Raw genomic sequence first — 16,045 nt, 5'->3', positions numbered from 1 at the left:
CCACAACCTCCACCTCTCTGCCTACAAAGATGCCCTCACCGCTTCCAAGTCTGCCTATTTTTCCACCATCATTAATGATTCCAACCATAACCCCGCCCTCTCCAACTCTACTCCTGAACAATGCAACTCATTTATCCAATTTTTTGCAGATACAATCGCCGCTATCAACAAATCACTGTCCCCTGCATCTGACTCGGCAGCACCTACTCCGGCCCCTCTTCTCCCCATTCCTCTTGACCTCCCTACCCCTCCCCCTGATCACCGCCTCTCCCAGTTTGTTCCAGTTGCCCCTACCACTATCTCTGAACTCATCAGTTCATCAAAATCCACAACCTGCTCCCTTGATCCCCTCCCCACCCCTTACTGAAGAAATACCTCCCTGCCCTATGCCCCTACCTCACCAACCTTTTAAATTCTTCACTGTCCAATGGAATTGTCCCCTCTGCCTACAAAACTGCCACTGTCACCCCAATTCTCAAGAAACCCGGTCTTGATCCATCCTGCCTCAATCACTACTGGCCGATCTCCAATCTTCCCTTCCTCTCTAAAATCCTGGAACACATTGTCGCCACACAACTCCAAACCTATCTACACTCCAACAACCTACTTGAACCCCTCCAGTCTGGTTTTCGCCCACTCCACAGCACTGAAACCGCACTCCTTAAAGTACTTAATGACCTCCTCACCTCTGCTGATACTGGAGCCCTTAACATCCTCATCCTCCTCTACCTGAGTGCAGCCTTCAATACTGTGAGCCACAACATCCTGCTCACCAGATTGAAAGATGTCGATATTGAAGGCACTGTACTCAGCTGGCTCCAGTCCTACCTCTCCAACAGGTCACACTTCATCTCACTTTACAACCACTCCTCTGTTCCATCCACAGTCACACAAGGTGTTCCCCAAGGTTCTGTACTCGGTCCACCCCTTTTCATCATCTACATCCTCCCTCTTGGTCAGATTCTCCGCCATCTAAACTTGGACTTCCACTGTTATGCTGATGACACCCAGATATACCTCAGCACCCAATCCCCTCACAATCCACCCCTCTCTCACATTGAATCCTGTCTGTCTGCAATTAAAGTCTGGATGCAGCAAAATCTTCTCAAACTCAACAGTGACAAAACTAAACTCCTCTTCGTTGGCTCCAAGTCCACTCTCAGCCAAATCAACAACCTTGCACTCACCATCGATGGCACTACTGTCTCCCCTTCCTCCCAGGCACGCGACCTTGGTGTGACCCTTGATCCCACCCTCTCCCTTGAGCCACATATCCGCCAAATGGTCAAATCCTCCTTCTACCACCTTCACAACATTGCACAAATAAGATCCTCTCTCACACGCCCTGCTGCTGAGATACTGATCCATGCCATCATCCCCTTCCGTCTTGATTACTGCAACTAATTCCTCTATGGCATCAGTGCTAGCTCTATCAAGAGACTCCAATTGGTCCAGAATGCATCCGCCCGACTTTTAACTTTCACCAAATCCTGGCACCACATCACCTCAGTCCTAAAGGACCTCCACTAACTACCTATCTTCCACTGGATCAATTACAAAATCCTGGTTCTTACTTATAAAGCCCTTCATAAACTGGCTCCCCCATACCTCATCGATCTCCTCTCCCCCTACCAACCCTCTCGGTCTCTCAGATCCACCTCATCCTCCCTTCTCTCTACCCCCAGGTCCAACCTCCGCGGCTTTGGTGACCGAGCCTTCTCCAGGGCAGCTCCCAGGCTCTGGAACACACTCCTCCAAATCATTAGAGACTCAGAATCCCTCCTACTCTTCCAATCCCGCCTCAAGACACACCTTTTCTCCATTGCCCTCTCGTGCGCCCCCGTCCTCCCCTGGTCTGGGGCAGGCTGGGGACTGATGGCTCGACCTGCCCCCTCCCTCAACTCTCTCCCCAAGCGCATCGGACACTGCTGCAGGCTGCCCACATTCAGGTCATCGGTTGGGACACACCTCTTCAGACTTCATCTGTGATTTATGTGATTTATGATGTTTGTTTTTCTTTCCCTTTTGTATCTGTCCAAGTCGAAAAGTACTGCTGGCGTCGTGTGTGGCTGCCACTTCTCCCTCTCGTAGCCCCCCTTCCCATCCACCCCTGTATGTCTGTGTTATGTTTATCTGTCATCTTGTTTCACCCCGTTTACTGTAAAGCGACCTTGAGTATTAGAAAAGCGCTATAATTTATATATATATATATATGTATATATATATATATATATATGTAGGAATTTTTTTAATACATAGCAGTACAAGCTTGTTTCGTGCCTTGCGCACTCATCAGTTTGTACTGCTATGTATTAAATTTTTTCCCCTACATCTATATTGATAGTCCGCTCCTCATAGTTGAGCTCTCTTATCAACACCATTGATGGTTTCTGTAAAACCCCCCCCACTATATATATATATACACATACACACACACACACACACATATATATATATATATATATAAATATATATACAAGTAGCAACTGAATTTGACAGGCATTTCGAAGAAATGCATGTCATGGAAGACATTGTCAAATTCATCACAAATCCATTTCTTCCCATTGACACGTAGCAGGATGCATTTTCCTTAACAAATGAAGCAGACATGGAAACAGTTGAACTGCAGTGACGTGGAAATGCAAGCCAGGACAAAGGACAGCAACATTTGGGGATTTGTGAGAAGGGAAAATTTTCCTAGCCTCCCCTCCTGTGCATGGAAAATGAAAGCCTGCGCTGGCTCCACTTATCTCTGTGGGCTGCCCTTTTCACAGATGAAAATAATCAAAACAAAGCACAGGACCCATCTGACTGACAGGCACCTTACTGACTGTGTGAGAGAAAGTGTTTCTAACTATGAACCCAACTACAGAGCACTAACTGATCGTTTGCAGTCACAGCCATCACACAGACTTTGGGGAGGTTTTGCATAGTTTGGGTTGAAATACTGTGTATAGTATCCAATTGCTTGTTTATTTCCCTTTTGTTGTCATGTGGCATATGGTTCAGTGGAAAGATTTATGTTGCACTCTTTGCCTAACTGCATTTAATGTATTGTAGTCATTCATATTTTAATTTCTGCTTTCTAGGCTTATTTTGAGAAGATGAGGGTATTTCAGTTCATACTGTACCTTGACAAAGCATAATCGGAATAAAAATTGCTAAAATGGATTGGTTGTAAAAAAACAAAACGGGGCAGCTTTATTCAGCATTTAAACACCTGTGGGCTTTTATTTCTTATATTTCTGAATGGTAGCTCTTGGCCTATATTTGGACATACTTGGCTTGGAAAAGGTTGGTGAGCACTGCAATAGAAGGTTGGGAGTTAACAAGCATACTGTTGAGGACAGACCTGCAGAATAACAACAAAACTGATGGGAGATACATTTGTTTGGTAGTGTATGCATTATTGAAATAATTATTAATTCACATTGATACACATATACTCTTCTAAGAACTATGATATCAACTGTGGCATACCACAAGGCTCGATTCTAGGTCCAGTCTTTTTCAGTCTATATATGCTGCCCCTTGGTAGTGTCATCAGGAGACATGATTTTCACAGTTAAGCTGATGACACTCAACTTTATATTGCTGTTTCTCCTGATGACACAAGCCCTATTGATGCACTCCACAAGTGTATTTTAGACATGAATGCTTGGCTGGCTCATAACTTTCTTCAGCTCAACCAAGATAAAACAGAGGTACTACTCATTGGAGCAAAGGCAGAGAGAGAAACTGACCTCTAAATTGAAGTCACTGGCACTCAGTCCCAGGCACCAGGCTAAAAACTAAGGTGTCATCATAGATTCTAATTTAAATTTCGATGCCCACATCTGGAATGTACCCAAATCTGCCTTTTATCACTTAAAAAAAACCATCACCAGAGTATCTGTTTCTCTCCCAGGCCAATACTGAGAGACTAGTGCACACTTTTATCACTAGTAGGCTAGACTATTGTAATGCCCTCCTTTCTGATCTACCAAAAAGTCATAAATCCCTCCCAATTTATACAAATTCAGTTGCTCGTGTGTTGACCAGACAGAAGGAGAGCACACATTACACGTTTTAAAATCCCTGCACTGGCTACCTGTCAGTTTTAGAATTTATTTTAAGATTCTTTTATTAGTCTACAAATCACAAAATGGTCTTGCTTCCGACTACTTGTCTGACTGGTTTTAAGATATGTACCCACTAGAAACCTCAGATCCTCTGGTAGTTGTCTCTTGGTTTTTCCTAGAGTCCGGTCTAAGACCCATGGTGAGGCCGCCTTAAGCCAATATGGCCCCAGCCTATGGAACGGCCTGCCGCAGGAACTGAGGGTGACCTTTTTAGCCTGCCTTTTATCTAGTGTGTATTTATCTTGACTTGCACTTTTACTGTTATTTTATTATTAGGTTTATTACATTTTATTTACATCATGTTTTTTAAACTCATGTTCTTTTTTAACTTAGTTATTAATTTTCATGTTTTTATTTAAACTCGTGTTTGTTTTTTTAACTCAACTTTATGTTCAGCACTTGAAGTTGCATTTGATTTATGACTTGTGCTATATAAATAAAGTTTGATTGATTGATTGATACACAGGAAAATATAAATATGCCATGCATAACATCCATGTTGGAGAGTGTTGGTAGCATACAAATGTTAAATTATCAGACTTTGACAATGATAAAAATTAACGATACAATTATTTTATCTACTCAAATGCAATGAGTGGTCATTTCTGTCCAAGCCTTTGGACTCTTACCAGACTGTCACATTTTATTTTGCCTGAACCTCAGTTTGCACAAAAATTTCAGAAACATTTTGCCACAGTGGACAACCATCAACAAAATACTTATGTACCTTGTACAGTAACAGTATATTGTGATATTTCAGCAGTAGGGCAATGGCTGCTAGTGAGGGTGAAATTCTAGTGGCATCACCTTAATGCTCGAGGTATTGCGCAAAATGCCCGACAGTGATGGGCACTTCAATGACCAAAAGAGAAGTTTAGAGAAAGTAGGGATGATTAAAATCCACTGTTGACTTTTGACACCAAAATGAATAAGGCAAACGAGGTCTAGGAGCAACCTCAGACAATATTTGGCAGGAGTTTCCCATGTCATATACTGGTTGTCAGACAAAGACGGACAAAGCAAATCACACTTGCCTCATGGGACCTCGTACAATTTGGGTAAACGAGAACACTAGGGTCGACAGCCCTGGACATTGATGAATATTGTTATTGGACCTCTAGGCCATCACATGTATGGCTTTCTGTATACTAGTTTTAACTGATTCCTTGGGAGGTGTGTTGGTCCACAGGGATCACAAGTCTCCATTCCCCTCTCCTCTGGACAAGGCACCCTGCTATATGAGGAATTCCAAGTGGGAATGATTTAGTTTCAGGCTAAAGATCTCCTCAAGTGCTGGAGACACTTATCCATGAACCAGTGTTGTCTGGGGGCCCAGAGTTCTAGTGTGTGTGTGTGTGTGTGTGTGTGTGTGTGTGTGTGTGTGTGTGTGTGTGTGTGTGTGTGTGTGTGTGTGTGTGTGTGTGTGTGTGTGTGTGTGTGTAAATGTGTGTGTGTGTGTGTAAATGTGTGTGTGTGTGTGTAAATGTGTTTCTGTGTATGTGTGGGTTTTTGTAGCTGTATCTGTATTTTGACTGCAGAGGCTGAGCAATGTGATCACAGCTTGGGTGGGCTGGACAATTTGATCTTCAGGTTCTCTGCCAGCTTGTCCAGGAATTCAAAGGTATTCAAATAGTCTGTGCGTGTCACACTAAAAACAAAGCAGGGGAAAGGATTATGTTAAAACATAATTATACAGAGTGAATGCAGACTTCTGCTAAAACTTGACTATAAAAGAACATATTCACTGGCTTTAAATTGCACTCAGGTATGTGAGGGGTAGTTTACATGTGGTGAGGAGAGGACTAACTTTGGCAGGCCCTTGATGCAGATGGCAAGGTCCTTGGTCATGAAGCCAGCCTCAATTGTCTCAATGCAGACCGCCTCCAGTGCTTCAGAGAATACACGCAGCTCTGCATTGTTGTCTAGTTTTGCCCTGTGGAGCAGTCCCCGTGTCCAGGCAAAGATGGAAGCTGTGACATCAAACCAACACACACATACACACACAGATGGTATTATTAGAAGCATATTCTGGCATGGTTGGAAAAAAAAACAAAAAACAAAACAGCAATGACAATGGAATGCCAGGGGTGTGGCAAAGGATGTCATTTCCATTCTGGCTAAAGGTTAGGTGTCAGTACTTTATTGTACCTATGGGGTTGGTAGAGGTTTCCTTGCCCTGCTGGTGCTGTCTGTAATGGCGTGTTACTGTGCCGTGAGCAGCCTCTGACTCTACTGTCTGCCCATCAGGACAGATCAGCACGCTGGTCATCATACCCAGAGAACCATAGCCTGAGGGAGAGAGAGACAGAGAGAGAGACAGTCACAAAAACATTTAGGCAACAAACTGAGAATGAAAGAAGAACAAGCACATAATTCAAACAAAAAAATTCTGCCTAGATTATTTCTTTATAGCTGTACTGTGCACCTCTATCTATCCATCTATCCATATGCACACACACCTTGCGCAACAGAGTCAGACTGTACGTCTCCATCATAGTTCTTGCAGGCCCAGATGAAGCCGCCCTCAGATTTCATGGCCTGGGCCACCATGTCATCAATCAGACGGTGCTCATACCAGATCCCTTTGGCCTCATACTGAGCACGGTACTCCCTGGGTCAGAGCAATCAGGGTGAGAAAACGCAAACATGCATGGACATGAAGATACTATTTATCAACCTAACTGAATTCCCACACAAACCTATCTTGGTCTTAGTTATTGTGCCTATTGTTACTGTCACCACTCTGGTGTAAGAAGGCGGGGGAGACAGAGAGAGGAGAGCGAGAGGGAGAATTAGTGACACAGTATGTGTGTGAGAGTGTTTTATTTCTACTCTGTGTGTATCAGTATTTGCATGTACATGCGTGTCCTGTTGAAAGCTCTTACTTCTCATAGATCTCCTGGAAGATGTCTTTGAAGCGACCATCATACTTCTTCAGGATGGTGTTCTTGGTGCTGAGGTAGAGAGGCAAGCCTTTGGTAAGGGCCATCTGCAAGGAGCTGTGGGCAAAGTCCCTGATGGACTTGTCTGTATTGTACATCCCCAAGGCCACTCCGCCTGTGCCTGGACACATACACAAATACATACACTGTAAAGTAATAGCACTAAAAGGTCAACAAATGCTAACATGCATGTCTTTTCACACAGATCTTTTTCTGGTTATAAATATGCACATAGAATATTAAAAGGACACTGTCATACTCATAGTGAAGCACTACCGAATCTGCGCAAGTAAGGACTTAGTAGATTTGTGTTCAGCAGATTTAGGCTGTGTCATGCCAGTGATCTTTAGAAATGGTCTTTCTGGGGCATCCGGGTAGCATAGCGGTCTATTCCATTGCCTACCACCATGGGGACCGCCAGTTTGAATCCCCGTGTTACCTCCGGCTTAGTCAGGCATCCCTACAGACACAATTGGCCATGTCTGCGGGTGGGAAGCCGGATGTGGGTATGTGTCCTGGTTCACTGCATTAGCGCCTCCTCTGGTTGGTTGGGGCACCTGTTTGGCAGGGAGGGGGAATGGCATGAACCTCCCACGCGCTACTTCCCCCTGGCGAAGCTCCTCACTGTCAGGTGAAAAGAAGCGGCTGGCGACTCCACATGTATCGGAGGAGGCATGTGGTAGTCTGCAGTCCTCCCCCGGATCGGCAGAGGGGGTGGAGCAGCGACCAGCATGGCTCAGAGAGTGGGGTAATTGGCCAAATGCAATTGGGGAGAAAAAAAAAGGGGGGGGTGAAAAATCCCCTCCCCTCCAAAAAAAGAAAGAAATGGGTTTTCTTCTATTTTTCCACACAAATGTCACACTTTGAATGCTCTTGACACAATGTAGGGACCTGACCTCTTTTTTAGACCTTAGCCCTTTTGGAACTAGTCTCTTCCTCTTTCTAAAGTTGAAACAATTTCAACTTTGGTTGAAATGCACAACTCATCAATGACAGTTTTAGTTCCACCAACCAATAAGAATGAAGGAGAAGCGAAGCCTGAGGAAAGCTAGATCTATCATGTCTTATCAAAGCTTGGATAAGACATGAAAACAAATGAGAGACTGTGAATCAACAGAGCTGTTAATAGACACACCCTCTCTGGTAGACACATGGCCTCACTATATTCTCACAATATTATAGCATATTTCATTAAAGAGTTGCGAGCAGTGTTGCCACCTCATTAATGCTAGAACTGGCTAGATGAAGCCATCAACTAATTGGAATACTAAATTCACGTATGACATATGGGCAAAAAAGTGCTACGATGGCGAAGGGGAAGAAAAAAACTGACCGACAAAATAGCCTGCATGTTTACAGAAATTAGACACCATGATGATAAATTAACTATCGACGTATTGACAAGAACTATATTTAAATCAGACATGTATGGAAGAACCGCAATATGGGGGTCTGAAAAGCTACTAAATCTAACCACAAACCTGCCAGGTTGGTAATAGTGGATGCACGCAGGTCATAGGTGGAAAAACGTTATGATCCATCTGAAGGCAACTTCGGGGGCTGAACACTTAGTTGTTCATTGTCACATCGTCACATTACAGTTGAACTTTTCTTTGTGTGTAATTTCTCTGTTGATTTTCAAGCTTATCAAGCCTCAATGAACATTTTGAGTCTAGCAATCATTTTTTTTCCTTGCCCACCCCCCCTTCCTGTAGATTTGCATTAGTTAACGGTGAGTACGCAAACAAGGGAGTGAGTTGCTTCACTTACACACACATTTTATATATATATATAATGCTTGGTAGGAGTTATACGCATAGTTCTGAGCAACGGCTTCTTTCTTGCCACCCTCCCATACAGGCCATGCTCATGCCCTAAAAAACACCCTCCTTACAGTGAAGCATGGCGGTATAATGCTATGGGGTTGCTTTTCATCTGCAGGCACTGGGAACCTTGTTCAAATTGACGGAAGAATGGATGGAGCTGGGCGGCGCGGTGGCGCAGTGGTTAGCGCGGTTACTTCACAGCAAGAGGGTCCTGGGTTTGAACCCCTGCGTTGTCCAACCTTGGGGGTCATCCCAGGTCGTCCTCTGTGTGGAGTTTGCATGTTGTCCCCATGTCTGCGTGGGTTTCCTCCGGGTGCTCCGGTTTCCTCCCACAGTCCAAAGACATGTAGGTTAGGTGAATTGGTCGTACTAAATTGTTCCTAGGTGTGAATGTGTCAGCCCTGTGATGGACTGGCGGCCAGTCCAGGGTGTCTCCCCGCCTGCTGCCCAATGACGGCCGGGATAAGCTCCAACATCCCGCAACCCGAATTCGGATAAGCGGCTTGGATAATGAATGGATGGATATACACACACACACACACACACACACACACACACACACACACACACACACACATATATATAGCTAGATAGATAGATAGATGAGACTACATTGCAAACGGGTCCCTGGAGCCAAATTCATTACACAGATTTTTTCAGTTACATTTTGGTTGGTTCAGTGTTTAATTACAATGTCTGATGATGACAATGATAACACCAGTGAGCTAATGTAAGAAAACACCCATTTCATTGGTTTTATATTAATAAAGCAAACAAATAGATTGAAATGTTTGTGCTTAAAAACTTGCAGTGGTGGTCACACTGTCCAAACCCTAAAACTGAACATTATTGAGTGAAGATACTTAATTTTAATACAGGCTTAAATGCGAGACATGGGCAGGTCAGAGACTAAAGCAGAAGCAAAACAGTAGATAATCGATGAACCAGACTTAGGAGGTTTGATTGAATGGAGGACTTGCTGTGGGCTTACCCTCAAACTGATGGACAACAAACTTCACTGGCTCTCCTTTTGTTGGTGTGTAGATCATCTCCACTTTTCCTGGACTGGGCACCACAAAGTCTGTGGCCTTGTACTGTGGGCAGTAAATGGGGAGGGGGGGTGTTTATTTCATGGCAAAACTAGGGATGTTTTATACTGTAATACAAACCCTACCACTTTAGAACTACTATTTTAGAATCACAGAATCTTCCATTTGAGATGCAATTTAATTAAATGGATCAGAGGTCAAATGGTAATGGTCAATAGAGTCATAACCAGCTGGGCTTCAAACAGCAATGTATCATCATAATGTCAAGTGATGGAAAAAGCAATAATGTCAGCAGCCCAAACAAACAGAGAATACTGCTCAACACAACTTAAATAAAAACCAGATTTGACCGTTTGTCTACATGATATGATGAGTCCAGCAGCTAAATGACCATTCACCCAAATTACTTTTCTGTGACTTAACAACTATTGACTTGGGGCCAATGCCATGGGCTAGTCTATAAATCAGTGTTATGACATCGCTGCAATTTGTCCAAGTCATGAATGCAATCAGCAAGTCCACATTATGGTGCAAAGGTCATCTCTATGAACTGTAATAAGTGACTGGGTCTCTCCTGACAAAATAATCATATGTGAGTTAACTGTACTCTGAAGAGATTTCAACTCCAACTCCAAGACAGAGTTGGTATTGGTAAAATAAAGACCACAATATTTTATGTCAAATACTTCTGTGTTGATATTGTTAAAATATTCTTTGGCAAAAACAAAAGCTAAGTGGTCCCTCTGGCTTTTCACTTGGAATCATTACAATACGAAAGTAATGGTGCACGTCTACAATGAGACTTTAAACTGGAGTAAATGCACAAAGTTGATCCTACTCAAAACTAAGCTGTAGATATCCTATCCTATCCTTATTGCAGTTATTAAGACTGTACTTCCAAATCACAATGATTTCAGTCTTATATCGAAAGTTGATCCGCTAATCAAATCTCTACCTTTATAGCTCATATTTTGTGTCCATATGTACACTCTGCTAAAAACCAAACCAAAGGGGATCCAGAATGAATTGATGAGCTACCTGGTCTCCGTGGGCGTGCCTGCCAATGATGATGGGCTTTGTCCAGCCTGGCACCAGGCGAGGGATGTTCTTACAGATGATGGCCTCCCTGAACACTGTGCCTCCCAGGATATTACGGATGGTCCCGTTGGGTGAGCGCCACATCTGCTTAAGTTTGAACTCCTCCACGCGCTTCTCGTCCGGTGTGATGGTGGCACACTTGATGCCCACGTTGTAGCGCTGCACGGCCTCCGCTGCCTCCACCGTCACTCTGTCGTCGGTGGCATCACGGTTCTCCATTCCCAGGTCATAGCTGCACAGGGGGAAACAGTGAGAAGTGTGGAACAGCATAAATGTGTTTAAGTCCTGTGTGTGTCTGCTTGTGTAATTGTGTATGAGAGCTGGGGGGACAAGAGCAGGAAGGGAAAGACAGCAGAGGAGAAAAAGAGACGACTTGGAAACCTGTCAACAGAGGCACAGGAGCCCATAAAGAAAGACTTTGTTCAGAGTAGAGGTAGCGATTACGTGCACTTCCATGGAGACCAACCCACAAGTAGGCTGAATAACTCTATCATAGCAATGTGACCAACTCTGGCTCTGTTTTAAATTGCTGAAGCTGGGCAGATGCAAATGTCCAACTACATGGTATTATGTGGAAAAGGAATTGCTGCATGCCTGGGGACATGAACAACACAGAGAGGAAAAGAATTGGAGGTGGGCTCCAATACCAGATAACTTCTTGAGAGAAGAAGTCAACAAAAGGCACTGATGGAGATCTTTGATTTTATATGTAGCCTACTTCTTAAGAACACCTGACCCAGTGATCATCTCAGAAACACCCGTTAGCCTTCTGCCCCACCCACCCTAAAGGCCTTCACAGTATTGCAATAATGTTTTTTTCACTTCCTCTCTTACTCCCTGCTATTACCCATTAAAATCATGCTTTAAGTGTGAAAAGTCTTCAAAACCTGTAAATGACAATAATCAAATTTATTTTACAGTAATTGGAGCACCGCTGTAGCCGAATGGTTACAATGCATGCCACATAGCTGCACGGCCGCAGCCGTTGCCGCTTCAATTCCAGCTGACAACTTTTGTTGCATGTCTCTTTCTCTCTCTCTGCCACATTTCCTGTCTGACTCTTCACTGTCGCTACCTAACAAAGGCAAAAAAATAAAAATAAATACAGTGATTACTGCCATTCCACTGAATATCATCTATCAAGTGATGTTAAAAGTTGTCCCACACCACACAATTATTCATGCTTGAGAAACATTGGAACTTTTGAAAAATATGCTCATCAAGAGGAGAGAAACTGGCTCTTATAATGTACAAAAATTACCTGAAAATGAGACCTGGCGTACTCCATTTAGTTTATCCTGGAGTACACATTCTAGTGTAACCTCAAGTATTGTGCAAAAGGAGTCTTAACCTTTCACCTACTTCCGTCTTCCCCACCCCCATGAGCAAGTACATCACCACTGCAGTAACAACATGAGGCCCAACAACAGACGACGCACAATAACGCAACTGCACACTCGAGCCTAAATTGTGGGGATATGTACTAGCTGTCTGAGAAAACAACAAGTTAGAAATGTATGGCGGAACCTGGACTGAGGAAACTTTGGTTGAACCAAAAATTTGGCCTGTGGTCTTTGACTTCACATCCCCGCTGAGAAAATAAATGCATTTGTGGGACTGTGGAAGCAGACAAGCTGAACACTAACCACATGAACTCGCGTGAACTCTGTAACCCGCTAGGGAAGAAAAATATAGACATGACATAGGTTTAACTAGATTGTGTAATTCAATCCATTCAAATGTTCAATGCATTTAAAACATGTCCTGGACCCACTGTGTATCAAGCACAGCTTCATGAAGGTGCTAGGTGTGTGTGTGCATGCTAGTGTTAAGAGATGTTGCAAGTGCAACATACACAGCAGGCCAATATTCCCACTTGGGAAGCCAAAGTCCAAGGAATACAGACTGTCCACAGTTTGAAGGTCTTATTCACAATCAGTGGGCCGATTAATGGGTCAGAACCTACATGCAAAAGGTCATGTGAATAATCTCCAATTCAAAACACAGTACACACAGGCGATATGGGCAGTACAATATTTTTGCCTTTATGATAATCCACAAATGGTAAACCCTCAAATATTACAAGTAATGAGAAGCTCATTTGTCTGTTGGGAAGTATGTTGCCTTAAGTATCAAAATTGCTCTAATGAGATATCTGAAATAACTTGGATAATACTGCAAAGTAATATCTACTCTGTGCAGTAACTTGAAAGTCACAACTCAAACTACTCTCTCTGATCTGGCCATTATTTCACGATCTTTTCTTGTTATCTAATCACTAAATAAAGAGAACCGGTTTTACATGAGGAATTTACACAATGCAGCAAGTGATTGTGCAACTATAAACTGGAACCACTGATGCGAGAACAAGATAAAAACTGGCCTTTGATGAGACCTGTCACGCTCAAGGCCGTGAGTGATGACTAGAGATCCACAGGCGACACTTGCATTTAATTTAAACAGGAGTATATCAGATACTGTCAAGAGGTATTAGAGGTATTCTGCATCTCACTCCCTGTAAATGGCAAAACCAACCCAACAAGAAAGATCAGCCCTGCAGGTATTTGGCTGTTGATTTTGGAGACAGATCATATTCCTATTGTTACTATGAATGCAATTTGCCACACTACCTATCTGTCATCACCAACACACACAAACACACACACACACACACACACACACACACACACACACACACACACACACACACACACACACACACGCTCTCAAGTGGGTGTACAGAATCAGTATCTACATAATCAAAAATTGGAACGTTGCAGGTGTATTTCAAGTTTGGAAGAGAACTACTGTTTGAGATCCCAAACATTATCAAGACAAATGTGTTCTCTGTTCACCAACAGCATCATACCAGCAGTTTCGCCCAACAGAACCTCAATCCATCACCAGTCAGCCAGACAGGATAAAGGACATAGGGCTTTATTTGATATCAAGAGGTGCCCCTCTCTGTTATACATGTACACCTCTATAATGTAACCTTTGTATAAAATCCCACTTTCTAACATGCCTTGATGCTTCAACCTTTTTTCTTTTTCTTTTTTCTTTTGGTGGACAATTATGGAATAGAAATGTTAGAATCAAAGTGGTGAATTTTAAACAGGTTTCCAAAAGTAAGCAAAGTGACAAAGTGGAGTGCTCTCCACTTTGTCTGTAGTTATATAGTCAGTTACACAGTCTGTGGTTTTCCATAGGGAGGATCACCTGTGTAGGTCCAACTCCAGGTAGGGGAAGATGAGTTTCTCCTTAATGAGTTCCCAGATGATTCTGGTCATCTCATCTCCCTGCATCTCCACCACAGAGCCCGCCTTGATCTTCTTAGACATCTTAGAGCCTAGAGATAGATAGGGTCAAAACTTAAACTACCCAATAATAAAGACAACTTGAGTAAGATGAGGTGACATGCAAGTTATAATTGGCAGTATAAAAGGATTTTAATTGTGCATTTACAAAAGCAACACTGAACCATTCCACTTTAAACAAGAGAACATTATTCCGAATGAATGGACTTCATTCAAAACGAATCAAAAATTACCACGCCAGTGACTCAGCGCTTTCCCCGCTTAACCTTATTTAACTATTTAATGTCCATGGCTGTGAAAGTCTGTCAAAGAGAGCCCATTCCACAACCCTGGCTCAAATCAATAGCCAATACTGCAGTTTTAATGCAAAAAATATCACTTTTATTTAGAGACCTCTGTAGCCTGCACTAACATTAACAAATGACATAAAAGCTCAATACCTTATTTGGATAGTTAATGTGGCAAAACACAGGAAAAGTATACATTTATACTTAGTCCACGTAGTTCATTTGACAGCTGCTCCCCTTAACACTACTATGCACACCGCATCTGCAACGTGCCGATCATCCAGCGATAAGGAGAGACAGTTTGTCGAATTTGCCATTTGTGGAGCTGAATACAATTCTACAAGATCATAGGAGCGCTTGCGAAAGCCATGGGCCTGAATGTCCGTCTGGGGTGTCCTACGCACTTCATCGTGACAGAAGCAGCCAAAGCGGCCTGATTAAGCTGCAGCTTTCATTCTTTTCGGTCTCCCTCCTTTACGTATTAATCGCGTTAAGGGCAACGAGTTTAACAAAACAATGGGGTGGGGTAGGGATGGGGTTGTCAAATCGGATTAGGGCAATCGGTCTGTCATGTGTGATTGTTTGACACTGCAACGAGCGAAATAACAAATTATTTCAAAATGATTACCTTGATTTGATCGCCGAGCTAAACAACAGTCGGAGGATTGCGCGGAAGCGGCGGATAGTCCTGGTGGAGTCTGCGGACAGTGGGCTGCTGAGTTGTAGGCGATACAGGGCTGCCGTAAACGGGACCCAACTTCCGTATGACCGTATCCACATCGCTGGCAAATTTTAGCCAATCAGAGAAGAGCACCATGTCTACTGGCCAATGAACACAGACCACACGACGGCCGGACCGCCCCGGCGATTGGCCCGGACGCAGTAACGCGGTTCAGCAAATAGTTAAATGGCCGAAATTAACCGAAGACTGTAAATTAATTAATTAATTCACAATTTCTTTGGATTATATTTACTGGCTGTTGCCAAATTTATGTACTATAAGCGGAGAACGCTTCAGGTATTGTAAAAATAATTAAATTCTTATGTCCCTAAATCCCACGAACACATAATATGGGAATTGGCAGTTCAAATCTCTGGCATAGTAAATCTCGGTCGAGATCGGCCCATTTATGCTGCAGATGTGCAATGTCACCATTTTTATGTAATCCCGTGACGGAGCTCTGGACTAGAGATAGATGGAGGTATTGATCTAGATTCAGAGCAACACTGGTTGTCAAAACTTCACACCGTGCATTCTGTTATTTTATTGCAAACTTGTCCATGTGAAGTAAACTAACGCCTGACGTGCCAATCAGCGCATGGATAGGTTAATAAATGGGCCCAAAGGGTTATTAGGGCTCCTAAGTGGGAGCCTCTTGCCATAAAAGTCAAGTCAATTTTATTT

At 43.2% G+C, this 16,045-nt stretch overlaps 1 protein-coding gene across 1 annotated transcript; it reads right to left on the bottom strand.

The window, feature by feature from the left end:
• Nucleotides 1-3,210: 3,210 nt before the first annotated feature.
• idh1 (isocitrate dehydrogenase (NADP(+)) 1) lies at nucleotides 3,211-15,385 on the bottom strand. The gene is made up of 9 exons (XM_056289134.1): nucleotides 15,269-15,385; nucleotides 14,256-14,385; nucleotides 10,977-11,268; nucleotides 9,881-9,983; nucleotides 7,007-7,184; nucleotides 6,581-6,732; nucleotides 6,270-6,410; nucleotides 5,929-6,091; nucleotides 3,211-5,769 (listed from the first exon to the last, which is right to left on the bottom strand). The coding sequence occupies exons 2-9, from the start codon at nucleotides 14,375-14,377 to the stop codon at nucleotides 5,676-5,678; spliced, it is 1,245 nt and encodes a 414-aa protein (XP_056145109.1). The 5' UTR covers nucleotides 14,378-14,385; nucleotides 15,269-15,385; the 3' UTR covers nucleotides 3,211-5,675.
• Between the last annotated feature and the right edge of the window lie 660 nt (nucleotides 15,386-16,045).

This window comes from Lampris incognitus, chromosome 11 (assembly GCF_029633865.1).
Source record: "Lampris incognitus isolate fLamInc1 chromosome 11, fLamInc1.hap2, whole genome shotgun sequence".
Taxonomy (NCBI): domain Eukaryota; kingdom Metazoa; phylum Chordata; class Actinopteri; order Lampriformes; family Lampridae; genus Lampris; species Lampris incognitus.
This window is presented reverse-complemented; position numbering and strand designations above follow the sequence as displayed.